Source organism: Trichosurus vulpecula, chromosome 5 (assembly GCF_011100635.1).
Source record: "Trichosurus vulpecula isolate mTriVul1 chromosome 5, mTriVul1.pri, whole genome shotgun sequence".
NCBI classification, from domain to species: Eukaryota; Metazoa; Chordata; class Mammalia; order Diprotodontia; family Phalangeridae; genus Trichosurus; species Trichosurus vulpecula.
Window position 1 is genome coordinate 203775628 of NC_050577.1, and position 26893 is coordinate 203802520.

The 26893-nt window shown below is 35.5% G+C and overlaps 1 protein-coding gene across 8 annotated transcripts in view; it reads left to right on the plus strand.

The window, feature by feature from the left end:
- Nucleotides 1-26893, plus strand: part of ERC1 (ELKS/RAB6-interacting/CAST family member 1) — a 404612-nt gene that overhangs the window by 212202 nt on the left and 165517 nt on the right. For 4 of the 8 annotated variants that reach the window (XM_036761847.1, XM_036761851.1, XM_036761846.1 and 1 more), the window contains 2 exons: nucleotides 5387-5518; nucleotides 19011-19171. In XM_036761847.1, the coding sequence (XP_036617742.1) occupies nucleotides 5387-5518; nucleotides 19011-19171 (293 nt within the window). The remainder of the gene's footprint in view (nucleotides 1-5386; nucleotides 5519-19010; nucleotides 19172-26893) is intronic. The other 4 variants (XM_036761852.1, XM_036761853.1, XM_036761848.1 and 1 more) reach the window with 1 other exon arrangement.

Here is a 26893-nt window from a genome sequence, read left to right on the forward strand (position 1 = left end):
TTTCTGGGTAGGAGAGGCAGAATCAAGGACAATTAAGGAGAATAGGAAAGGGTTAAGGAGAATTAGAAAACAGAATCTAAGGAGGAGGATAGAAGGGGAAGATAGCTGGAAAGATAAGACAAAGTAAATTAGAAAAGATTAATGAATAATTAGTGTTAATCAAATAGAATGGATTGCTGGGTAGCATAAAATGGTAAAACCAACAAGGGATTGATACAGGCATAAAAGGGAAGGGGGAGGTTTGTGTCTGTGACTGTGGAGATGTTGCGAGTAAGGAAAAGGAATGTGAGTGGGGTTGTAAATTTATTAAAAAATGATAATTGACCATAAATTGATGCTTAGGGTTGAAATGTAAAACCTAAGCACACAGTTAAAACTTTGCAGGAACCAAGACTGAAAACCACTATCATTATATGTAGAAACGGTATCAGATTGCATGCCACCTGGCAGGGGGGTAAGGGGGAGGGAAAAGGGAGAAAATTTGGAACTCAAAAACTTGTCGAATTGAATTGTAAACTAAAAAAAAAAATTTAGTTAACAAAAAATTTTTAAAAAGACGTAGCAGCAAGGGGAAAAAAAGAAAATCTCAACCGTTATGGAGAATAAAAATTGTACAAGTGATTGACATCAAACTTGAGATGTTTGTATTTCTGCCATGGCCAAGTGACTGCTGTCTGTTTTCTAAGTGTAGGCTGATCTCACTTCTTTAGGAGAAAATAGAGACTGGAAGAATATCCCTCTATATGCCAGGTTCCTACGGAGTGGAAGGGTTCCTAAAGGAAAAGACTAAGGCTTCAGTGGAGAAACAAGGAATCTTAGGTTGAGGAGGGAAGACTTTCTTGCCTTGTCAGGGTGATGAAGAGTGGAAGAGTGCTATCCAGAAGAAAAGGGAAAGAAAAGTTCTGCAATTATAGCTTTAAAAGAGACTTGAAGTTCTCACAAGGTTGTCCTCCTAAGAATGAAATAATACTGCAATAGATGTTATCAGCTTCATCCACTAAGAAGTTAACTAACTGAAGAGTTAATAGATAATCGCAGGCCGAAAAATGATACATCAATTAGAAATGTAATGTCAGCGGGGGATCTCAGGTTGGGCGAAGAAGGATAGGGCATTGCCACTGACTAAGTGGTCACAAGATGGTCCCCTGCTCATGTTGAACAAGAGAGAATGATCTGGAGATACAAAAATAAGTTGGAAGATTTTCCATGTAATTGAGTCACCTCTGACACACTGGCCTTGATCACCATGACAAGGAAGAACAGGGATAGAGGACCTCTAGTTACCTTCCTGTGATTAAGCAAATGAACTTACAATCAGCAAGTCACAGCTCTGGTGCCTGATACACAGAACTTATAATCACTACCTCTATGGAATCATATCAAACTGATTAATACTGTTTAGAGTAGAGAATGGGTCCAAATGAATTATTTCTCACACATATATGTAAATATGCTAAATGTAGGCAGAAGGCAGCAGGAATTAATGATCCTAATGAAATTATGTTTAACATAATCATGAGAAAGCATAGGAATAAAGGTATCATTCCCTAATATGTTAAGAATTTTGTTTTAGATTGAGAGAAAAAAATATTAGGAAGTCCAGAAAGAATCATGAACAGGAGAACTGTGAAAATTACATATTGAGTTTGTTATTTACACACATATATACACACGTACACACACACATATACAGATATAGATGAATGGCAGCTAGGTGCTTACTGGATAAAGCAACCGGGCCTGGAGTCAAGAAGACTCATCTTCCTGAGTTCAAATCTGATTTCAGACACTTATTAGCTTTGTTGCCTTGGGCAAGTCACTTGTTTGCCTCAGTTTTCTCATCTGTAAAATGAGCTGGAGAAGTAAATGGCAAACCATTGCAGTGTCTTTACCTTCCCACCTCCCCCCCCAAAAAAAACCCCAAATAGGGTCAGAAAGAGTTGGACGCAACTGAAACAACTGAACAACAACAAAAATATCCACATATATGTGTATATGAAGGTAAGCTAAATGTCATGGAGATTTGCAGTTTCATGTTACATTCTTTCTATCTTTTCTATTATGTATATGAAATTTCTTATTTTATTTTGCATTCAGTAAAACATTTGTTTGTAAAAAATTAAAATTGTTGGAAGGTTTACTGGAAGACTGACATACTGTCTCACTGTTGGTGGAGTTGTGAATTGTCCTAGCCATTATGGAAAGTAAATTGGAATTATGCTGAAAAAAATCATTAAACTTTCAAAGAAGAGAGGGAGGCGAGCATTGTTTGAACCTTACTCTCTCATGAGATTTGCCTTTAAGAGGGAATAACATACACTTTCAGGTGGGTATAGAAATCTGTCTTACCCTATAGGAAGCAGGAGGAGAAGGGGGAAAGAAATGGGAAGGGGGGGGAACGGCAGAACGGAAGGAAGAAGTAGTAGGAGAAAGAGGAAAAAAGGGAAGGGTTATTTTTACATGGTAAATTATGCTACTTCTTTTCCTAATGTTTAAATAATGTAGCTTGCTTGGTACAAATCAGACTTTTTAATTGTGAATTATTCCTAGGTGTTCTTTGATGAAGTTTTATTCAAAATATTTTCATCAGTATTAGTGAAAATAATCTGTAATAACAGAGTCATTTTTGTTACTGCATTGTTGCTCAATTTTTGGTAGCTTCATCATGTGTGCTAAATAGATATTACAGTAGGTAAATAACTTAAATCCCTTGAGTCTAAATTTCTTCGTGTGGAGGTGTTTCATGAGATGATTTCTAAGGTCCAGTGCATCTTTGTCATTGTCTGTTTCCAGAGCGATATGGAATGCCCGTTGTTAAAGGTTCCTTGCCAACGTCTTTTTTGGTTTACAGGATTCACCAAGAATTACTAATAATTTTTCTTTGATGGTGAAATTTTTATTTATAGGTGAATATACAAAATATGTGACTACTAACATGTCATCAGAAACCTATTTTAAAATGAGAAGTTTGTCTTTCTCTTAAAACCTTTTCTTTTTGTAGTGTTCTCAACTTCAAGGAATTCCCTTCCTACAAATGAAAAATAATTGTGTTTCTGAAGAGTAGGCAAGCAATTAAAAAAATATTTGATTTGGAACATTTGAGGTATCACAAAGTTCCAGTATTTATTTCTTGGCCTTTTTGGTAATTCAGACATTTTAATCATGTCTGACTTTTCATGACCCTGTTTGAGATTTTCTTGGCAAAGATGCTGTAGTGGTTTGCCATTTTATTCTCCAGCTCATTTTACAGGTGAGGAACTGAGGCAAACAGGGTTAAGTGACTTGCCCAGGATCACACAGCTAGTAAGTGTCTGAGGCCACATTTGAACTCAGGAAGATGAGTCTTCCTGACTTTAGGTGCAGCACTACATCCACTGCACCACCTAGCTGTCCCATTTCTGGAACTATCTCCCTATATTTTTGGGTTAGATGGAAGGTCTGAGTATAAAGTAAATAAAAGGGAAAAAGAAAACTCTATAGTTTCTCTTAGTAGGTTTGTTACTAAGTGTCAAAAAACAAAACAGCAGCCAAATTTTGTTTATTGAGTGGATTTTTCCTATTGTGTTGTGAGGAATATCTCTGTCATCAATGTTTGCTTTGTGACTAGTCTGGCTTATTTTAATTCACTGAAAATGTCTAGGTAAAGGATCAATTATATGATAAAATGGGTATCGTTTTGCCCTCCCTCCCCCCTTTTTTACCTTTTTTAATTCCTGTGGCACTTGTATGGGGAAAATTTTTGTCAGTATGATTAAAGGACTTTCATACAATCAAATGGACTTTATGAACTGAACTATGAGCTGACCTTAATCACTGGTTTATGTAAACATAGCATGTCAATTTACAGTTTCCATCTTTTAGACATCTTTGATCCTTCTTTAGAAGTTCTTTACCAATCACTTTTCTATTAATCCTTCACAAATTACTAGCTCTCATTTGGACCTAGGGAAATAATTTTTTTAAAAAACTTCATTAAATTTCAACATTTCATGTTATTGTTGACAAGGCTATCAAAGAGGTATTTGAAGAGATTGAACTATCACTAATTACATTCTTACCCTCTTCCCAGTTTTTTTCCTTTAGTTCTACTTTCAACCCAGAGGAAGAGTAATATCTTTTTAAAAAGTGATTTAGTTTTGAATGTTAACTTGGTTTGAAATATGTCATTCTGAAGTTTTTCTTATTCTGACAAAAATAGTAAACAAAAGATTACTAAGCCTTTTTATTTGAGAATTAAAGCAAACTATTAAATGTATTCATCCTTTCAGTTTCTGCCTCCTGCCCCACGGATAGGAGAAATTCTTACCTAGAAGTGATTGGGAGCTCAAGGCTCGGAAGACAGACTCATATCTTGCTTTTTTATATATAAAATTAGACAGTAAATTAAATTTATGAGTTGCACAAAATAGAGATCCTTCCATTCTTTGGATTCCTTCGTTATTATTGAAAATAGCAAATCACTTTTTCCTGAATCTTAAGAAGTAGCACATCTTCTCTGTTCTTTGGGCTAGGCATGACAGTGAAGTTGGGAGACATGTTTGCTGTTGTAACTGAATTGAGTGAATCCAGTCCTTCAGTATACTTTATCTCAAAATAACTTATTCTTCTTTCAGTATCTCATTCATGATCAGTTATCTTAGGATCTTGGGATTTTGGATCATTTTCCTTGACTTTCTGACAGCCTTCTTAGGAATAAATTGTAACTTCAGCAGTATTCAGAACAGATTCTTTTCAGGACAAATGAACCTACCTACTAATTAAGAATTATCAAGGACCAGTGATGAGTTGGAACACAGATACCAAACTCTCACTTACGTTTCAGCGGGGGTTTTCAGTCAATGTACAAAAAGATTTTTCTGGATTCATATGTAACTATATATTGCACAAACATCTCAGATTTTCTTCTTTAAAATATGAATATGCCAGAATTGTTTTGTAAGAATGATGAAAACTTTTAAGACTATGCTCTTCTTTACCTCTGCTTCTTTTGACTTGCCTGGAAGAAACAAAGTGCATGGGCCTTCAGTTTATATGGACTCCCTATCAGTTGGCTGTAAACCCAGAGAATAGGTTCCATGATGTCTCCATTCCTTAATAAAGAAACTCTGCTACCTACGCTAACACAAACAGTTTTATTGGCGCTACTGCATCAAGCAAGTTGATCATCCAGCGTGTTTGTCTTGCTTTGCTTGCTCGTTCCTTCAATCTTTATTCCTTCCTCTTGCTTCCTTTCTTCTTTCCTTTGCTCTATGGATACTTTTTTTCTGCCTCATGAATTTGCTTCTGGGAAGAAAGAATTGTTTTAGCCATTATCACTTTCTTGAAAAACAGGCTCTTCTTTTGGTCTACATTGGTCTACTTCATCCCATCTTCCATCATTTTCCAGGACAATCTCCGTAAGAAGGATGACAGAATTGAAGAACTAGAAGAGGCACTAAGAGAAAGTGTACAGATAACTGCTGAACGAGAAATGGTGCTAGCCCAAGAGGAGTCAGCCAGAACCAGTGCTGAAAAACAGGTCTGCTATGTTATAAATCACTGGCATTTCTGCTCAGTGAATTCAAGGGGCCATTCAGTTGGTAACTTCTTAGTTCTAGGTAGCATCTTACATTTTGCAGATTCCAACACATGATAAGTGTTCCAGAAGTTGGTGAAGCATCTCTTTAACATAAGCGTATGGGAATTTAAATATATGTATCTTAAGATCTTTAAATCAAATTGTAACAATGCTCTCCTCTGAGGCATTGGTTTCATGTTTTTGTGCATCTTCGTAGCTACGGGAATCATGGAAATCGATTTAACATTGAAATAGAGTTTTCATTGAACAGCATTTTGAATTATTTTGCTTTGCATTTTCATGTTTACATCGTAAGCTCTTTGAGAGCAGGGAACATATGTTTTTCATTTTTTTTATTCTATATACTCACTAAAACAACTCAGGCTCTCAGTTTATAATTTTTAAATTTATTTTTATCCCACTGCCTCATCTTTCTGTTCTTAATTAATAAGAACATTCAAAGGGGAATTAGCAAGGAAAAGATAAAAAGAATGAAGTGCCATTGTTTTCATATTCACTGAAGGGGCCTTGTATCAGTTATACTTTTCACTTGCTAAATTGACTGCTTTAGTGAATTTAATCAACTTATTTGTTTGGTTGATTTTGCTGCCTTAAGTTGGGAATATTTGGTATAGTTTTTATGAGATTTTTTTCTTTTTGCAGCAAGCTGAGAAATAAGAAGTAACATTCATTTTGGAGACAGTCTTACACATATTACCACAAGGATGCTTTCTTATGATAGATATGATAAGTCTTTTTTTTTTTTTTAAGCAGTACCAAGGGAAAATTTATCAGGCCCCGAGTGAGTGGTTTTCCTTGCTCTGCTTCTGGACAGATGTTGTGTCCAGTTTCCTTATTGAACAATTCCCTGTGTACCAATTAAACTAAGTTTAGATAGTAGAGGAATGTCAAGCAGCCATTGGTCCAAGACTAGAAGGGGATTTCCTTTTAGTTATATTTCACTTTTTTTTTCAATATTCTTCCCTTCATTTTAAAAAGTCTTAAGTTTTTCCTCCTTCTTGAGATTTCTTTTATCCCTTGCTTTTCACCTTTCACTCTTTATTTAGTAAAGATGTTCATACTGAAGATATATACACATAGACATAGATTTTATTAATTTTAACAGTAGGTTTTATCTATATTCTGGGTGTATTTCTCTCTTCACTACATTGTTTGCATGCTGCTGTCGAGCATGTTTATTTTTCAAGCTTATTATCGCCTGATTTAATTTTAATTTGCTTTTAATACCATGCTTTTTCTTTCTTATTTATCTTGTTTTCTGCTATTCTGCTACTCCCTGTCTGAAGCTATTCAGTGATTTAGTCCATAAGACCAATCATTTGGCCTCTAAATGGTTCAAGGTATGAAAAAATTGCTTTTTTTGTCTCTGTCTCAGAAATTCCCCTATCTTCTTCTCCTACCTTATTTTTGTTTCCTTATTCTCTTAAAATTCTAGTATAAATACTAATCTTCTAGTATTTTGCCTCGTTGTGCTACTTAGATGCAATACTCAACACATTTCTGAAATATCTTTTTTTAAAAAAAAGTGTTTAGGGTTGGTTTTTTTTATTTGGACTTGGAAAAAATAATCTTAATAAAATTGTATCAAAGTACAGAAATTGAGCACCTGTACATAGAAGAAAAACTCTTTAGGAGAAATTTCTCTACCTCCTGAAATATGAACATCTTTGATTTTTTCAAACAACGTAAGAAGAAATGTAATCTATAGAATACTTGGTATCTACATTATCTCTACCTACCAAAAATTATATATTGAAAGCAATATTGTCCCCTTCCTAACAATTCTGTTATAGAAATGTCTGTGTATTACCACAACATTGCTATCTGTCGTAATCTTACTTGTGGCAAATATTTGGTCTTTGAGAATAGATTGAAGTTTTGGAAAAAATCAAAACTTATTTATATCTGAGTCTCGTGATAAATATTCAAGATGAGTAATACTTTTTTTTATTCTACAAACAGAGCAAAATAACACACATAACTTGGAAAATCATAAAAAGACTTCTTGTGGAACTTGTAACTAACATTGATGACAATTCTGAAAAAGGAATTTTTAATATATTTTGAGTTAGTGGAACTTTAATGAAATCACTGGTAAAACGATGACTACTTTGAGAAACAATTTATATTTGAGTTTTTTAAGTTCTAATATAGTCATTTAACAATCACCTTAGTCACATTGCTAAATATTGCGTTATCACCATCACAGTTGGGATCAGAATTCATGATGCCTTAGTTTACAGGCTGATACTCAAACATTGGACCGTGTTCCCTCATCAGAATTCCATTTTATCTTATTATCCTGTCAAAAATTTCACACTAGTACCTTGGTTTATACTTAGGTTGAGCTAAACCGCTTGGCTCTACTCTCCCTAGGATCATACGTCTTCATCTACACCTCCAACATTTTTCCATCTGCTCTGCCATCTTACTACCAGAGGTTATGGCTGAGAAGAGGTAAGCCACTCAGCTGGTCACTTCTTAGAACCTTGAGCACATGTGTGCTCTCACCCTCAATTCTGCCTTTGCAACTTTTTTTCCTTTTTTTAAAAATTTTATTTTTGACTCAAGGGCCAGAACACAAAAATACAGAATAGAAGAAAGAAACAGAAACGAATCATAAACTTAAATATTAAAACAAATTCAAAGTAAGAAAAAAAAAGCATGTCATATGCGGAGCAGAACATGAGAGGATTCAAAATATGTAACAAATTTTCATTTCAAGAAAGGCTGTATGATAAATAATACACGTTGTGTTGGGAATTGTCCATCTTTTCTTTGCTTCCTTGTGAGTTTGCTTTTGTTCTCTGCTGTGTACTTTTTTACCTTGTTCTTTTTTTTCCTTTTCCCCACCTCCCCCAGAAGGCTACAATAAAGTTTATATATGTTTCTCAATAGCTATAGATATATACATACACATATACATAGATATATACATACATAGGAATATACTTTCCCAAACAAATTCTACTCTAGACCTTTGTTTTTAATGTTTGTGCATATCTCGTTTCCTATCCCTCCTGCCTCCTCTACTTTACTTCTACCCCCTACCCTGCCCTCCTATTACTTGCCTACCCCCCTCCAAGGATCCCTCCCCTATCCTCCCTTTCCAAAAAATCTAAACACCCTTCTATACCCCCCTTTTACCTATTCCCTCATTCTTCCCCCTAAAAATCCCTCTCTTGTCCTCTTCCCTCTCCCTATGCCCCTACCATTTTATTTCTTCTGAATTTAGAAGACTTTTATACTCTTCTAAATATATATGTATTGTTCCCTCTTAAACCCATTCCCAATGAAAGTAAGTTACTAGAACTATCAGCCCTCCTCCCCCATCTAATTCCTCTGTATCCATTCTTCCTCGTGCATCTCATTTGTATAACATAATTACTATTTTTAGCTGTTCCTAAATGGTTTTACTTTTTAAATGCATATCATAGGTTTACCCCAATGTTTCTTATGAGCTACCCAATTATTAATAAGAATCTTAGACATACATTTTACATATATAAAAGGTAAACAATCTGTCCTTATGAATCCCTTATAATCAGTCAGTTTTTGGTATGTATTTTTCTCTTGGATTTTATATGTCGAATATTCTATTAAGTTCAGGATTTTTTTTAACAAAGTCTTGAAAGCCTGTGAGTTTATGAAATGTCCCATTTTTTTTCATTCAGGATAATACTTAACTTTGCAGGGTATGATATTTTCAGCCGGAGCCCCAGTTCTTTTGCTCTTCGATATATTGTGTTCCAAGACCTGTGGTCTGTTAATGCCTGTGCTGCTAGGTCTTGTGTAATTCTAATTGTGGTACCATCATATTTAAATTATTTTGATCTTGATGCTTTTAATATTTTATCCTTGAGCTGGGGGTTTCAGAATTTGACTAGGATATTCTATGAGCTTTCCTCACAGGATCTTTTTAAAGTGGTGATCGATGGAGTTTTTCTATTTCTACTCTTACCCCCCCCCCCTTTCTTCCCCCCCCCCCCCATTATAATGCTTGAGGACAATTTTCTTTAACCATTTCTTGTATTATTGTATCAAGATTCTTTTTTTGATCATGACTTTCAGTTAGTCCAGTTATTTTTATATTTTTTCTTCTTGATCTATTCTCCAAATCTGTTGTTTTTCTTATGCTTCACTTTCTCTTCTATTTTTTCATTATTCATTTTTTGTTTAATTATTTCTTGATCTCTTATAATTTCACTGGCTTCACTTTGCCCAATTATAATTTTCAAGGTGTCATTTTCCTCCTTGAAATTCTGGATCTCCTTTTCTAATTGGTTGACTTTCCTTTCATAGCCTTCTTGTTTTTCTTGGATTCTTCTTTTTTTTTTTAAAGTGTTTCCTTCACCTCTGTCATTTGATTTTTAAAGTCTTTTTAAAGATCTATAAATTCTTTTTGGGCAAGTAACCATTTCACGTTACTCTTTGGGGGTTTCTTTACTTCAATATCCTCCTCTGAAGATGAGGTCGTCTCTATTCCCATAATAGCTTTCTATGGTTGGAGTCTTTTTCCTTTGCCTGTGCACTTTTTGTGGTAATGGCTTGATATTTTTGACCACCTCTAGCCCAGGAGTATGGGAAATGGTGCCTCTTGCCCCAGATCTTCAGTTCGCCCCTCTAGCCTGGAATCAAAACCAAATCTCTAACCTCCTTTAAGTGCCCACAACCAGGGGCTTTTTGCCCCACTGCTTCTGCACTGCTGGTTCCTTCTGGGTCCTGCCCCTTTTCTGTAGCCCAGCTGGGTCTGGCATTCCTCATCAGCAGAGGCCCCTCAATCTTCCCGGGCTCAAACACCCCACTCCCCTCACTATCCCGGGGTGAAAAGTTATTGTGGCTGGGGCCAAGGTAGCCTCTCAAACCAACGTAACCCCCAGGACTTGCTACTAGTTGTTTAAGGGGCTTGCCTCTTGTGATTAAAACAGAACACAGCCTGGAGGTATTTACTCTTCCCAGGGACCAAAGCTGGCCCTGGGATTTTTCTTCCACTCTTCTCAAATTGTCCCAGGAAGACGCTGGTTGTGCCCCTATTCTCCTTTATCTCCACCCACACTTTGTTCGCCCTAAGGTGCTATTTTAATTTTTTTTTTGTGGGGAAAAATATTGAGAGCTTGGAATTTCTGATCTACTCAGCCATCTTCCCAGAATCCTCTCTGTAACTCTTTCCCTGGTAATTGTAATCAAATCACCATTAATCAGTCAGCAAGCATTTAATACGTTTTTGCTATGTGCCAGTTAAGTTCTGATGATAAAAAGAAAGGCAAAAAACCTATATAGTCCCTGCATTCAGAGATCTCATATTCAAATTGGAGAGACAATGTGAAAATAACTAGGCATATACAAGGTATACACAGAGTAGAAGGAAAATAACTTCTCCTTTTGAATCTAAGGAGACTGGGAAAAGAAGCCAGGGAAACTGAGGGGAAGAGGAAGGAGAACATTTCAGTTAGTATAAAAATGTAAAGAGAGTTGGGAGGTGAAGTGTCATTTGGGAGGAATAGAGTAGAGCATGATAGCTAGATTGTCGAGTGCAGAGCATATAGAGGAAAAGTAATGTTTAAGCAGATTAGAAGGGTAGGAAGGACTCTGGTTTTGACAGGCTTTAACTGCCCAACGTTGGACTTCATCTCTCATATTGGAAGTCACATGGAGCCACTGGAGTGATTCAGTGAAGGGTGTATTAATGGATTGATCTACTGTTTCATTCATATCTTTGTGACTGATCAGACCATCAATCCCTTCCTATTTCCCCAGTAGAATGTTAAGTTCTTGTATTTTGTATCTCTACCACTTAGCATGGTGTTAGATGCTTTTTTCAGTTTTGGATTCAATGATATAATATATTTAATTCATCTCATAAATTCTATAATAACAAATTCTCATAAATTCTATAACAACAAGATTGCTGCCTGAACAAAAAGCAAGCTACTGTAGTTCTCACCAATCTGAATAATGAGCAGTAAATCCAATGAAAATCTGTAGTAGGTGATTTCTTCCACCTCAGAACTGTATAAGAGGTATCAGCAATGAATGAAGGAAAGTACATTTTCATATATTTTGGGGGGCTCCAAACTTGGCTATTATAATTTCTCCTCATTCAGTTTCCATTTTTTTGGTCATTATTTTACTTTCCATTTACAAATGTGTGGTTGTTTGTAGTTTCTCTATTTCTTCTTACTTTACATTTGTTCTTTTACAAGTATTTAACATATGTGAAAAAAATTATTGTGAAAAATGAAGGGGAAAGGGGGAAAAGAGTTAACCATTTGGAAAAAAGTACACTTCTGTTTATAATTAATTTACAATTAATTATAATATAATATAATAAATTTATAATTAAATTAAAACCTTAGTGTAGTGAAGAAACAGTACTAAAATCAGAAATGTACCTTGTTTTATTCACAAGTTTTCATGGCTTCAGGAGGCTAATCTTGATTTTATTCTCTCCAGAAAAGATCAAGAATAACAAAATTGACAAAATGATAAATATTTTGTTTGTTACTTGTAACTGTGAATGGTCTTAATGAAAAGAAAATGGTTATAGAATGAATCAAGAAGCAGAACTCATTGATACATTGTTTGCAAGAAGCATCCTAAAAGTAAGAATTTGATATAAATTAAATCATACAGATACAAGTTTAACAAATCAAAAGTTTTAGTAATATACTTAATAAAGTTGAATTCAAATTATAAATAAATTGAAATGTTAAAATGAGAGGATTTGAATGGTGAACAAAAAAATGAATATCAGATATGTAAGAATCCTTAATTTATAAGCACCACACAATTTGATACATTCATTAAAAGATTAACAGTTAGATAAAAGGATATAGACAAATTATAGCAGGTAGCTTCTAGTATTATCAGAATGTGGCAAAACAAATATAGATAATGATTAAAATGCTTAATAGATAAAATGGAATTTCAGATACACACAAAACTAAGTGAGAAGAATGTATATATTACACGTTTACATATAGACAAACTTCTTAAGTCCCCATAGAATGCCCAGAATAATTTAACATATAAGATTTATGCATTTGAAAAGACAGAAATTATATTCAATATTTTCAGATCAAAATGAGAGTGAAAAATAACATTAAAAGATATAAAACTACATGGAAAGTAAGTAATAATCTATTAGACAGTTATCATGTTTTAAAAAGCATAAGATCAATTGAAGCACACCCATGGGGGCCTCTGAGTGAAAAATTCTCTGGGACCCTGAGAACCCTGAAGGAGAGATGTTACCAGCCACATTCTACGAACACTCTGAAAGTATGAGTGTGTGCTGGGAGAGTGAGCTCAGAGCTTATATTGGCTATTAAAAAACAATATGGACTATGTAGAAGCCAATTACAACAATAATGTCACAGATGAAATATATAACATGTACCCAAAGGCGTTCTCTGAAGCAAATTTAGTAAAAATAAATAGATTTAGCTTTCCCTTAAAAATATAAGAAAAGGAACAAAGCAACAGTCCAATGGAAATATTTTTTAAAAACCAGATTATGAAGTAAAGAGTAGAAAAAATAGAATAGAAAATGAAAATGTTGAATTTAAAAATCAAATCAAGAAATGTTTCTTTGAAAGTACTGCTAAATTGACAAAACATTGAATTTATTTTTAATGCAGGAGAAAAATGTAAATCAGTACATAAAAATGTTATTAGGTTGTACCACACAGGTATATTTTAAATTTTTTTTTGTTAATACCTTTTATTATTTATATTAAAATTATATTCCTGTATACCACTTTCCCCATACTCACCATTGAACTCTCCTTCATAACAGAGAAAAACACTTAAATAAAACCAAGGGACAAAGTTACCTCATCTGACGGCATATGCAAAATTTCAGACTTGTGATCTACCACAAAGAAGAAGAAATGTCATCATTGAAGCAGCTATTTGAAGTTATAAATGAGCTAAACTGGCAAATAGGAAATCAGTCATCTGAATATCTTTTAAATTAATATTTTAAACTCATGAGAGAAGGCAAACTGTCAGAATTACACCCACTTAAATAACCCTTACCTGGTGAGATTCAGAGTTGAATAATTTCAAATTTTCTAATCTTTGTTCCAAAAGTGTGTGTGTGTGTGTGTGTGTGTGTGTGTGTGCGCGCGCGTGATGGATCTATAAGGAGTACTATCTATTAGAGGCAGCTAGGTGGCTCAGTGGATAGAGCATTGGGCCTGGAGTTAGGAAAAGCTGAGTTCATCTCCAGCCTCAGACGCTTAACTTACTTTGTGATCCCGGTCAAATCACTTAATCCCAGCCTCAGTCCGCTAGAGAAGGAAATGGCAAACCACTCCAGTATCTTTGCCAAGATAACCCCATGGGCCATATTGGCAAATAAGGTCCATCGGGCCACAAAAAATTGAACTTGTTTGAGCAACTGGACAACAAAAGAAAATGAATATAGTTTCAAAAATTAAAATTAAAATACCATATAACTGAATAAAGCAGTATGTACATATGTAAAATTCATCATCACAAATATGCAGTTTTTTACCAAGACTGGTCGAAGAGCAGAAAGACTATAAATATAATACTGTGAACATAGGAACACTCCCTCTCCTCCCTCCCTCCCTACAGTGATTACATCAACAGATGCAGAAAAACATTTCTTTCATGAAAATTCTTTGAGAAAAATATATGAGAGGGTCTTTTACTTAACACATTAAAAAGTTCTTACCTTAGAGAGCAAATACAATATTCAGTAGAGAAGTTCTGGGAACATTCCCTCTAAATAGCCGATACGAAGCAAGAATGCCCACTTTCACCACTATTATCTCAAATGAAATAATATTTATAAACTCTTAGTGTAGTGACTAAGTGCATGATTATGTTTAACAAGTGCATACTGCCTTCCCTCCTCCTTTCCTCTAGTTATCTTTTGGGTTTTTTTTTTTGTTTTGTTTTGTTTTTTGGAGCCTAGATCTCCCTTTCTCAATCACGGGAGAAGTTCAGCATACTTTCCGAGGCCCAGTCCCACTACTGATTGTCATGGGAGCTTGACTCGCTTTATTTTCTAATCTGGACTGGTTCAGCCCTCTTTAGGCAGCCTCGTGACTGCTCCCAGGAGCTCACCATATTGCTACAGTTTGTGGGGACCCCTGACCCACTTAATGCACTGCCGCTCACAATTCCCAAACACAAGCATTCCACTAGCCTCACCCGTCCTAGTAGCAGAAGTCACAGGTATATGTTACCATGTCTGGCACAAATGCTTTTACTTGACATAGCTTTGGAAATACTTTTACTTTTAACTTGATGACGTCATATATCTGGAAAACCTAAACATATAACTGAAAAATAGACAATAGATGAATTTGGCTATGTCCCAAGAAACCAGATTAACCTATAAAAATCTTTTCCTTTATTTACTGCCAATAAAGATCAATAACACGTGACAAAAATGACAACTCTGTAACTAAAATCACTGAAATAAAGACATGAGTAATTGGAGGGACATTTGTTTTTCTTGAGTGAGGTATATTAATACAGTATAAAGACATTACATTCCACATTAACTTAAATATTTGATGCAGTAACAGTGCCAAGGAGTTCCTTTTTAGAATTGGATGAAACCACAGTGAAACTTTTTTGAAAAAAATTAATGGGCTGGAATATCAAGAGAATGCCAGAAACAAAAATCCAGTAAAGTGTTTTTCCTCGCTCTTGTATCAGCATTTATCAAAACTCATTTGGTCATAGGAAAATAAGAAAGAAATAAGTAAATGTAATAGAATAATAGCCAGACACCCAACCAAGGGCATATAAAATAATAGGGTTGGATAAGCCCAATAGTATTTTTAACACTAATATATACTGGTTCAGTGAATCCCCGCTGTATGGTAGATTTTTTAAAAGACCATAATAAGACTACAAGAAAATAGAACATTGTATCTATCGTAATTGTAGAGGAGGGATAACTTGGATCACTTTGCTTAACTGGGTTTCTTACCAAGCTTTCATTAAACGGGATTTTTCCTTCTGACTCTTTGCTGTTATTTTATGAGGTGATATTGCTCATAATCTTAAATTACAGATTAACTAAATTATCTCTTCAGTTTGGATGTCTTTTATGACACCTTTGTTTGTTTGAATTTATATTTTTATTTTTCCCCCATTTACATGCAAAAATAAATTTTAACATTTTTTTTTTAAAAAAAATTGAGTTCCAAAATGTCTCCCACCTTTCTCCTATACATGTGTAGTCATGCAAAACATACCATACTAGCCATGTTGTGAAAGAAAGCAGATTAAAAAAACCTCAAGAAAAATAAAGTTAAAAAAAATATGCTTCAGTTTCTGTTCAGACGCCATCAGTTCTTTCTCTGGGGATGGACAGCATTTTTCATCGTAAGTCCTTCAAGGTTGTCTTGGATTATTGTATTGCTAAGAATGGCTAAGTCACTCACAGCTAATTGTCTTACAATATTGCTGTTACTTTGTACACAGTTTGTGAGCATGTCATCAAATTTTCTAATTTGATTTCTGGTTTCATTGCTCAACTGAATCAATTCTTTTTAAAGTTTACAGTGATCTCTGAATTGCCAGATCTGACAGTCTTTTCTCAGGCTTAATCCTTCTTTACCTGCCTGCTGCATTTGTTACCATTCACTGCCCTCCCTTTTTGGATGACTCTCTCCTCTTTGATTGTTTATGACATTGCTCTTTCCTGCTTCTCCTCTGAGACTTAGGTCTCAAGTCCCTAGCATAAGGCGTAATTGATTTTTCAGTCAGTTATACAATGGTAAAGATACAGTCTGCTGTGGGATATCACATATGAAATGCCATCTCATTACCAAGTCTCGAAGGATAGCTATTATCTATGTTTAGATTATCCTCATGAAAATGTCATATATAATAACCATATAGGTCATTGATATTTCAAATCTTTCTATTGCTTTTTTTTCGCTATTAACAAGGTCCAAAATTTTTTCCCCCTCACCTTTAATACTTTTCCCTCCAGGGGGCTTGTGAATCAGTTCCTGAACACTTAAAATTTTGTCTCATCTATTTGATATTGAAAGTCTTTTACATCCTGGCTCTAGTCTGTCTTTCCAGTCCCATTATACATTATTTATAGGATCATAGATTTAGAGCAAGAAGGTACTTTAGAGGCAGAGTCTAAGCCCCTTATTGTATAGAGGGACAAACTGAGCCTGAAAGGTCAGACAGCTAGTCAGCCTCTAAGGCAAGAATTGAAGTTCCCTGACTCCCAAGTTCAGGGCTTTTATTCATGGCATCACATTGCTGCCTCTGAGTGCCGTAAGTTGTGATTCAGCCAAACTGGATCCCTTCCCGTTCTTCACACGTGGTACTCCATCTCCCATCTGTGTGCCTTTGCACTGGACATACCCTCTGTCCTAAGAAATCCCTCACTTAAGACTTAGCCGAAGTCTCACCTTCTACATAAAGCTTTTTTTAATCCTCTCAACTGCTAATATCTTCCTTCCATAAATATTTTATATTTACTACCTCATATTTATTCAGAGGCAGGACTCAAAATCCTCGTTTTCCTGACTGGTGCCAACTTCCTAGCTACTCTACCATGGTCCCTTTCTTCTGACATATACTGATTGCATGATACTAGATGAATCACTTGACCTCTCCATGTTCTAGGAAGGAGAATTCTGCAAAAGGCAGAGAGGATGCCATATTTTTTCTTTAGAGTGAGTGGTCTCACCAGAGGGTTCCCTATGTGAGTGAAATTATAGCTACAGTCCCTTATATTGATTTTTTATTTTTTCTATGGTGCAAATGACTTAAATACTTATAATATACTGTGAAGTTCCACTCCAAGACATTTTACTTATCTCTTTTAAAAACTGATTTGCCCCGAAATTATAAAGTTCCTCAGATCTCATTTCAAAAGATTTACATAAGATAGATGCAATGAAATACATGTTGGTGGTTGGATTATTGTGGTTACTAATATGAGCTATTTTTAGTTACAAGATAATTTTTTTAAAGATAATTCTTTAAATATACTTTTTCTAGTTGCTTTTTATAAACAGAAATAAGTTTTTCTAAGGAAATACAAGTCAGATGTTACTGGTTCATAGTACAAAGTTGACTCAGTCATTTAATTTTTCAATTAGTATGCAAAGAAAAATGAGTTCTATAATATAGGCTTCCTATGTCAGTTCTCACATTCAGTAGTTTACCTTTTGAAATCAAAAGTCTACCCTTCATACTTTTCCCCAGTATTCTTTAAAAGTACCATATCTACTTCACAAATGATAAAATAGCAAGATTGGGGGTTGGGGATGGAGGTCATCCAGCAATTGTTTGTTATAATCCATATATCCTATTGATAATTGATATTTGTCATGTTATTGGTTCACCTCTGGCCATCCCCTAGTGCTAGAGGTACAATCTTGCATTTGAGCTAGGAGTAGAGTAGTAAATGTTAAAAATTCTCTCTTTCACCCCTCCTTCACATCCCCCATTACCTCACTCATTAGGAAAAAGTTTATTGCCACAAAAATTACAGCTTGGCAAGTAGTAAACTTGTGATTGTTGCAGTTGGCTAGGTACTTGATCACTGGAAGGTTTTTTTGTTACTAAACATGTATTTTGTGGTAAGCTTGCATTTTGCCCTCCAATTAAAATGAAAAATGCTAATAGGAATAATTTTCCTTGTCTGAATGTATGGAAAAAATTGAAATGGCTCATGAAATCTATACTCTGCCTTCTGATTCTTTTTCTTATCTTTTAAAAAAATCTTTTCCCACTTTCCTGCTTTCTATTTGTCCTTTGAACATAATTTTTCTTTTTTCTTCATATTCCTTACAGTTTCTGTCTGCCCAGATTTGGGATGCCACTCTGTTTGGTTTCTAGTAGATTTTCAAAGGGAAAGTTGGAGCAGACACTAAACATCTGGTTTGAAAGGATAAAAGTGGCTCCTTTATTTGTGCTTCTTAATTGACACCTTCCTTTTCTTTAAGAATGTGTCATTGATTGTTGTTTCTATTATCTTATTTGAGCATCCTTCTCTAATTCTGTCCTGTAACTTACACTGTGATTTATAGACGGTTCCTCAAAAATAAATTGTCAATACTCTTATCATTTTAAAAAAATCACTGAGGTGTCAGAGTATGGTGTCCTGGGTGGTTGATGAAGAAAGGAGAGGTTTGTTGTTGGGGTTTTTTGTTGTTGTTGTTGTTGTTCACTCAACCCAAATTAAAAGAAATGTGATTGGTTGCGTAGAAGCTGTGACTTAACACTTCGGATGATACTGCCTTAACCATAAGGGCTCTTTAAATGAGGTCTGTATTAGAGGTTTTATTTGGAATTCTTTTGTTCCAAGATTTATGTCACATTTCATAAGCTCTTATGCATTCTTTTGCTGTTATGACATATCTTTTTTGATGATTATGTTCTCTGTTTTTCATTTCCATGTTTCTTAAAGGTGGAGGAGTTGTTATTGGCCATGGAAAAGGTAAAACAGGAGCTAGAGTCCATGAAGGCAAAGTTGTCTTCTACTCAACAGTCATTAGCAGAGAAGGAAACTCATTTGACCAATCTTCGGGCAGAAAGGAGGAAACATTTGGAAGAGGTCTTGGAGATGAAGTAAGTGTTTATAATTTAATTCATACAAATACTTATTAGGAATCTTTTCTCATATTGCTTTTATCTTTTCTTATCATTGTTCCTTAGCACTTAGAGGATTACAAAATTTTGGAGGTGGAAGGGATATTAGTGGCCATCTAGGTCAACCTAGAAGGAACCCTCCCACTATAAAATACCAGACTTAGCCTGTGCTCGAACATCTCCTATGATGAATTATCTCCTTTCTCCTAAGGAAGCCAATTCCACTTTTGATTCGCTTTGTCAGAAAATTTTTCTTTAGGTCAAGGTCGAATTTGCTGTTTTAAGATTTGTGTCCATTGTTCCTGGTTCTGCTTTCTTGAACCTAACAGAGAAGTCCCCCTTCTACATAAAAGCTCTTCACATTCTTGCAGACTTCTATCAAATCTCTTCTCTATGCCCAAGGTCCCAAGTTCCTTGAACTGATTCTCATATAACATGGATTCAAGGTCTTTTCAACATCCTCATTGCCTAGCTTATCAATGTCCACCTTAAACTGTTGCCCTCAGAACAGAAGACAATACTTCTGGTATAACCTGACCAGTAAAGAGTATAACTATCACCTGCTTATTTCCTGGAAATCTTACCTTCCAATGCTACCCAAAGTCACACTAGCTCTTTTGTTTGTCATGTCACACTTCTAACTCATACTGAACTTGCAGTCCACTAATACCCCTAGATCTTTTACAGATATGCTGCTAACTCTATTCTATACGGTGCGCATTTATAGTTTTAAAATTGTGTTGTTACTGACAGAGTTGGGGGGAAAAAACTCTTGTCCAGAAAACTTTATGAATGATGAACCTGTGCCATTTTTTCCCATCATTACCAATTTCCCAGGGAAAATAGTCTTATTGTTAGCTGACATACCTTCATTCCTTTCGAACTGATGGTTCTTGACTACTGTAATATTGATAATTCACTTCTCTGTAACATTTTATGGGTACAGATTTTCTTAGATATTAATTCACATTTGTACAATTGATCCTTACAACTGTTTAATAATTTAGTAGTCTAAATATTTTTATTACTGTTTTCCAGATGAAGATATTTATATTTTAAATTTTAAAATTCCATATACTTATAAAGTCAGTCTTCAAAATCTATGTCTGCTATATAGATTACTACATAGATATTACACCTTGCTGCTTGCTTAATCCTTGTTAATGCTAGATTTATGCTTGGCAATTCCTCCTGCTTCCTATGTTTTAATAATCTTAGATATGGTTAAAAACATGGAGTCGTTGGAGAGACACTAGATTTTAAAATAGTGTTTACTTTTTGAGATCTACCTGCTAAGTGTACTATAGTGGAAGGAAGAGATAAAATGTAAAACAAAGTAAAAACTATCTAAAATAGCAGAGGGAAGTCATCCCAGGTGTCAAGAGATTAGAGACTGGAAGAATGTGTCAGTTCAAATAAATGCTTGTTGTTGGAGTTAACTGATGGGAAATTCTTAGCATGTCCTATACGAAAGAAGCAGCTTCTTGTTCTCTATTCTATACACAAATGCCATCAGGTGAGAATAATCCAGCACAAGTCAGAGGAAGATGAGACTGCTGAGAGATGCTGATTAAACTGACATAAATAATGGAGAAATCTGCTGCCTTCTTCAGTAGTCATTCATGTTTTCATAATCCTCTTTTTTTTCTATACCATTAATATCTGTGATATTTTTCTAACTTCCCCTCTTTAAGATAACCTCAAAAATTGATTCCTCAGCCTCAGCAGTTGTGTCATTTTCCTCATGGTGTAAGGTAAGTGGTGTGGTAGAGGATGTGACCTTTTTCCCATCTCTGGGTTTTATGATTCTAATTTTTGAGCAACGTTTTATGTAGGAATGATTGCCCTGAATTTGGAGAGTTGTTCAGCTATTCAACGTAGTGGTAAACTAAGCCTGACAGTGGTTCATTAGAAACATTTTTGTTGTTTAGCCAGGCCTCCAAAGAAAAGGAACATTTTTATTGGCAGGGCCAACATTGGTTTCCCCTACTTTTTGTGTTGTGGTTGTTTATTTTATTTTTTGTCCTTTAAAAAATATCATGGAACAAAAACTTAGCTAAATGGAAAAAAACAATTTAGATTATGAGGTCTACAATCAAGATGAGTCCCTATTCCTTAATCCTTCATCCAGATTTCTGTTGCAGTTGTATTCATTCCTGGAATACACATTGCAAAACTATATAGCTTAAAAAATTATACTTTTTATTTTTAAGAAAACATTTTTTATTGCCCTATAAATTTGATTATCCCAAGAGTTGATGTGTGGGAAAGGATATCTCTCTGGTGTATGTGAGAATCATATCAACTTAAAATGATGCATCTTATATCCATTTTCCTGACAAGTAATTGAGCAGAACCACCATGTCAGGGACTTGTTAATATATTCATAATGGATGTATATACATGTTGTTCCCTTCTGTCTCTCTATATTGATCTTTTTTTTCAGGAGGTTTTATATCTCTCAATCTGATTATTTTTCTCTGTCTTCTGAATCTTATTGCTAGTCAGCATGTACTTTTAAGCATTTGCTATGTGGCAGGCACTCTACTAAGCTCTGAGGATACAAAGAAAGGGTCAAACATGGTTCCCACTTTCAAGGAGTTCTCATTCTGTTGAGGGAGATAACTTGTATATAACTATGTAAATAGAAGATATATACAGTGTAAATGGAAGGCAATCTGAGGGAAACCATGGGGAAATAAGAGTGGACTAGGGAAAGCCTCTTGTAGGGTTTGAACTAATTCTTGAAGGAAGCTGATCTTTCCTCCTCTGCCCCTCTACTTGTGGTGCCTCACATGGTAGCAGAAAGTTCATTTTCAGTACCAGTGGAAACCCAGTGCCACCAGAAGCAAGCTCAAAATCTCCTTACTAGAATGTATATTGGCAGATCGAATTATCTGCAAAATGTTGATTAATTGTCCAAACAGGGATTGGTTCAAATCTAGGAAAGGCCAACAGGGAGACAGAGTCAACAGGTGTATCACCAAGGTAATATCCACGACGGTTGCTGTTGCTTTGAATATGCTGGTGTGATTCTGAATTGCAAAATATAGCAGACTCTCCATATTGAAGACAGAAGCAAAACATTTAGTCAGACACCAGAAAGCCAAATGTCAACACCAGTAAACCAAATTCATCATAGCAACAAAGATGTTAATATACATTATCACTACAGAGAGCAGCTCCATTCCATAGCCTCTTTCTCTCCCTGCTCCCTGCCCGCCCCCAGGTTTTCCCACAAACACTTAGCACAACTAGCTCACCTCCTCTCTCTCCCTCAGCTCTAACTGCTGTGAGCATTTCCTACTTCACCCTTCCTGTTCTACTCATTCAGCAAGTTCCTTCCACCACATGTAACTTAGGCTTCCTGTGATGCAAGCAGGTCACATTGGCCTATTAATGGATGGAAAGATCTTCAAATTCACATTACCATTACAAGAGAGTGGAGTGAGGTTGTAATTTTGCCTAACCTTCCCCCAAACCTCCTCTAAAATAACCAGTGACAGTGTTTCAAACTGATTTCTGAGGAAGAAAGACAAGAAAACACAGTGACTCACAGTGAATCATTTTCCAGCCTAGGGCAGCTTAGGAAGATAGACAGGTTTGTAGACACTGGGAGCACAGCACAGTACAGCAGCAGGTGGAAGCTACAGTAGGGAGCAGCCCAGCGCCCAGGAACAGTGAAAAGACTGAACATCTAGGCAGAAAGAGATGCCAGGGGACCCCCTGTGCTAGCACTGGGAGGTATAGCAAATGCCGTCTGGCAACTGTCTTGTCTATTACCTAATTCTGGGTCATGGTTCCAGGGCACAGAGGAGCAGATGTGGTTGTGAGTAGCAGTAGGGACCCTACCTGTGTAAGGAGCAAAAAGCAAGTTAGCTATGTGGCTCTAATCCTAAGAACAAAGTGTAAACTCATTTCTGCTCTTTAGATCCACACATATGAGGGCAAGAAACCCAAATCAAGGTGGGGTCAAGAGTTCAGTCACTCTGAAATTGCAAAACAAACCTACTGGCTAATTGTGATCCAGTCGAGCAGCAATCTACTGAAACTAAATTATATGCAGGCCAACAGACCAAAATGTGGTCAGGAATTTGCAGAAAGTAGACCAAGAGAGTAGTGAACACATTTCCCCCTGAATCATACCACTTGGAAATACCAACAGCTATTGAGACAAGAGCTCGGTATTAGACCAAAACTGCTAAAACTGGAAAGTAGTCTGGCAGAGACCATAATCTCAAACCACATGCCAATATATGCTTGATTTAGACATGGAAGGTAGTATCAGAAGTAAATTAGTGGAACATGGAAGAAATTATCTGTCAGATCTATGAATAGGGGAAGAGTTCATACCAAACAAAGATAGAAAGATTCACAAGAGGTTAAATGGATAACTTCAATGACAAAATTAAAAAATTGTTCACAAATGAAACCAACGCTGCCAAGATTGTATAAAAAATAACAAATTGTTGAAGGATAACTACAGCAAGTTTCTTTGATAGAGGTCTCATCTCTCAAAAGATATAGAGGACTGTGCCAAATTTGTAAGAATAAGAACCATTCTACAGTTGATAGATGGTCAAAGGATAAGAACGGGCAGTTTTCAGAGGAAGAAGTCAAAGCTATCCATAGTCATACGGAAAAATGTAGCACATCACTAATAATTAAGAGAAATGCATATTAAAATAACTTTATTACCCTGTCACACCCATCAGACTAGCTAACATGACAGAAAAGAAGAATGAAAAGTGCTGGAGGGCGTGTGGGAAAATGAGTACACCAATGCTCCTTTGGTGGAGTTGTGAACTGGTCCAGTCGTTCTGGAAAGCAATTTGGAACTGTTCCCAGAAAACGATTCAACTCTGCATAGCCTTTGACCTAGCAATACTGTTACTAGTTCTGTACCCTGAAAGTGATAAGAGAACAAGGAAGAAGGCCTATATATACAAAAATAGTCGTCATAGCTCTTTTGGAGTTGGCAAAGAATTTTAAACTGAGAGAATGTCTGTTAATTGGGGAACAACTGAACAAATTATGGCATGTGAATGTGATGAAATACTTTTGTGCTGTAAGAAACGATTATCAGGGCTAGTTTCATCAAAACCTGGAAAGTCTTAATGAATTGTGAAGTGAGCAGAACTAGGAGAAAAATTTACACTGTCACAGCAATATTATAAAGATAATCAGCTTTGAAAAACTTAGTAACTCTGATCAACACAGTAAACCCGTCATAATTTCAAATAACTCATAATGAAAAATACTGTATATCTTCATATAGAAAACTGATAAACTGAGAATAAAGATTGAAGCATTCTTTTCTCTTTTTTCTGAAACGGGGTAATGTGGAAATTTGTTCTGCATGACTTCATGTTTGCAGTGGTTTTATATTGCTCCCTTTCTCTATAGATGGGAGAAGTAGAGAATTTTGAAGTGAAAATAAAATAAAATATCTGTTTTTAAAAAGTCCTACAAATTTCCTATGATCTCACTAAAGGCATAGCATCCAACCCTATGTTCTTGAATCTTGGCAATCTGGGGCTATAATAGCAAAGAGAGATCGAAGTAAGTTTTGACTCCTTTGGGAACTGTAAATCTTGTACTCTTAGATATAAACAAGTGAGGCCATTGTGAAGCAGTCACTGTCATGATAACAATTCATGCTGACTTATTTCATCACAAAAGTCAAATGATATTTGAAGCTTAAATTGGTGCATAGAGATTGAAAATTTATAAGTTCCAGCATCAAACATTTTTACTTTTCTTTTTCTGTTATTTCTTCTTTCTTCTTTTCAGTTCTACCCTTCTCCATTTCTCAATATAATAATCATAATGGCTAAAATTTATGTAGTGCCTACTGTCTGCCAGGCACTATGCTACATGCTTTACAGTTATCTTGTTTGATCCTCACAACAACCCTGGGAGGTAGTTCCTACTATGGCCCCCCATTTTACAGATGAGGAAATTGAGTCCAACAGCAGTTAATTGATTTGTCAAAGGTCACCCATCTAATAAATTTCCTGGGCTAGATTTGAACTCAAGTCTTCTTTACTCCAGAGTTGATACTGTGTCCACTGCATCACCTAGCTTCCCTGAATATGTACTCACTCTTTTATTTCAATAAAGAGTTCATCGCCTATTTTTTTGTTTTTACCTAGTTAGACTGCAGCCAGGCTCCTTTATGCAAAGAAGTAGTTATATAATTCTTTTCATTGCTGCTGGGATAGGATGGATTAGAACGATTGGTCCACAGACTGTATTATTATATTAAACTAGATTGTATCAGAATCATGTTGGAAAAAGTATGTCTACCTTTCCCCTCTTGCCTTCCTTTTAAATATTATTTGTTATAGGGTTATTATACATGTTGTATTTATGTAAGATGGGTCATTGCTTCTCCTTAGTACATTCATATTCATCCAAATGTTTTTTTATCTTACAGAAGTTGCTTTTTTTCTTCCCATTTTTTCTTTTAAAAAAACTTTATTTCCAGCTTGCTCTTGTTACTCTGCTTCATAGTTCCATTCTGCCTCATGATAAACACCTCTGTATCACACATCTCAAACTCAGTAAGCCCTAGGAATAGCTTCGTGGAGGGAGTTTTCTGTACCGTTTAAATGAGCCATGACAAGCCTGGGAAAGTAATGGACTGCTGATAAGTACACCAGGTGTTAAAAGAGCTTGTTCAGTGCAGTAATTGCTCAACCCATTAAAGTTGAAGAAGGAACGAATGCAAATGTCTTCTTTTAGCTCCTGGCTTTCTGGAAAGGTGGTCACATAGGGCTTTTGTATCCTTACTACTCTGCTTGAGGTTGTGTTTCATGTCTTTTTTTTTTCCCCTGTGGCTATTTTCTCTGCAATTTTGTATTTCCAATTAATTTACTTGAGAATAGCTGGAAAGAAGATCAATTATTGGAATTAAATTTTTTTTCCCACTGACTTAGAAAAACAACAGCGCTTGCCTTGTTAGGAATCAGTTCTGTAATATGATTTGATCTGATGAAAAATTATGTAAATTATTACAAGTGGAGAGAGTGAGGACTCATCTCTTATCTCAAACAAATGTTCATATTCTAGTCACGTTTATACTACCTGGTAGTCAGTTTTCCTTTAATTTTATCTTGTTTATTAGATTATCGAATACTTGCTGGAAATTATCTTGAAAATTTCTATCTGTTAGAAAGCATGTAATGCTATAAGTATCACACACAAACAATTAGATACATACATACTCTTAAAATATTTTCTCAGGATGCTGATAAATAGAAGTTTTAACTCTGGACTATTTGGGGGGAAAATGCTTGGTTCTTCCCTAATGCTGCTCCATGGACCAGTAGTCTCAAGAGCAGGTGCAGCCCAGGAGACAATTCATAACATGGGTGAGCTCATTAGTGACCCATCTCTTTTATCACCCAGTATTTTGACAAAACTCAGCTACTGTCAGGCTCTGTAGAATGATTGCCCCCAAAAAGGAAATAAATCAGTCCTTCCTTTCTCCTCCCCAAACACAGCTGATCAAGTCATTTAATGTTTTATTATCAAGAGACTGAAGGGACAGTTGATTTGGATTGGTGTTGGAAAAAAAATTGTTCTTTGTGACATGAGCTTGAGGTGACCCAGCCTATATTTTCATCTACCATCCTTTTTTCCCTTTTTTCTCTATAAATCAATCTTTGATCTCTGTAGAATTCTTTAGTATTTTTA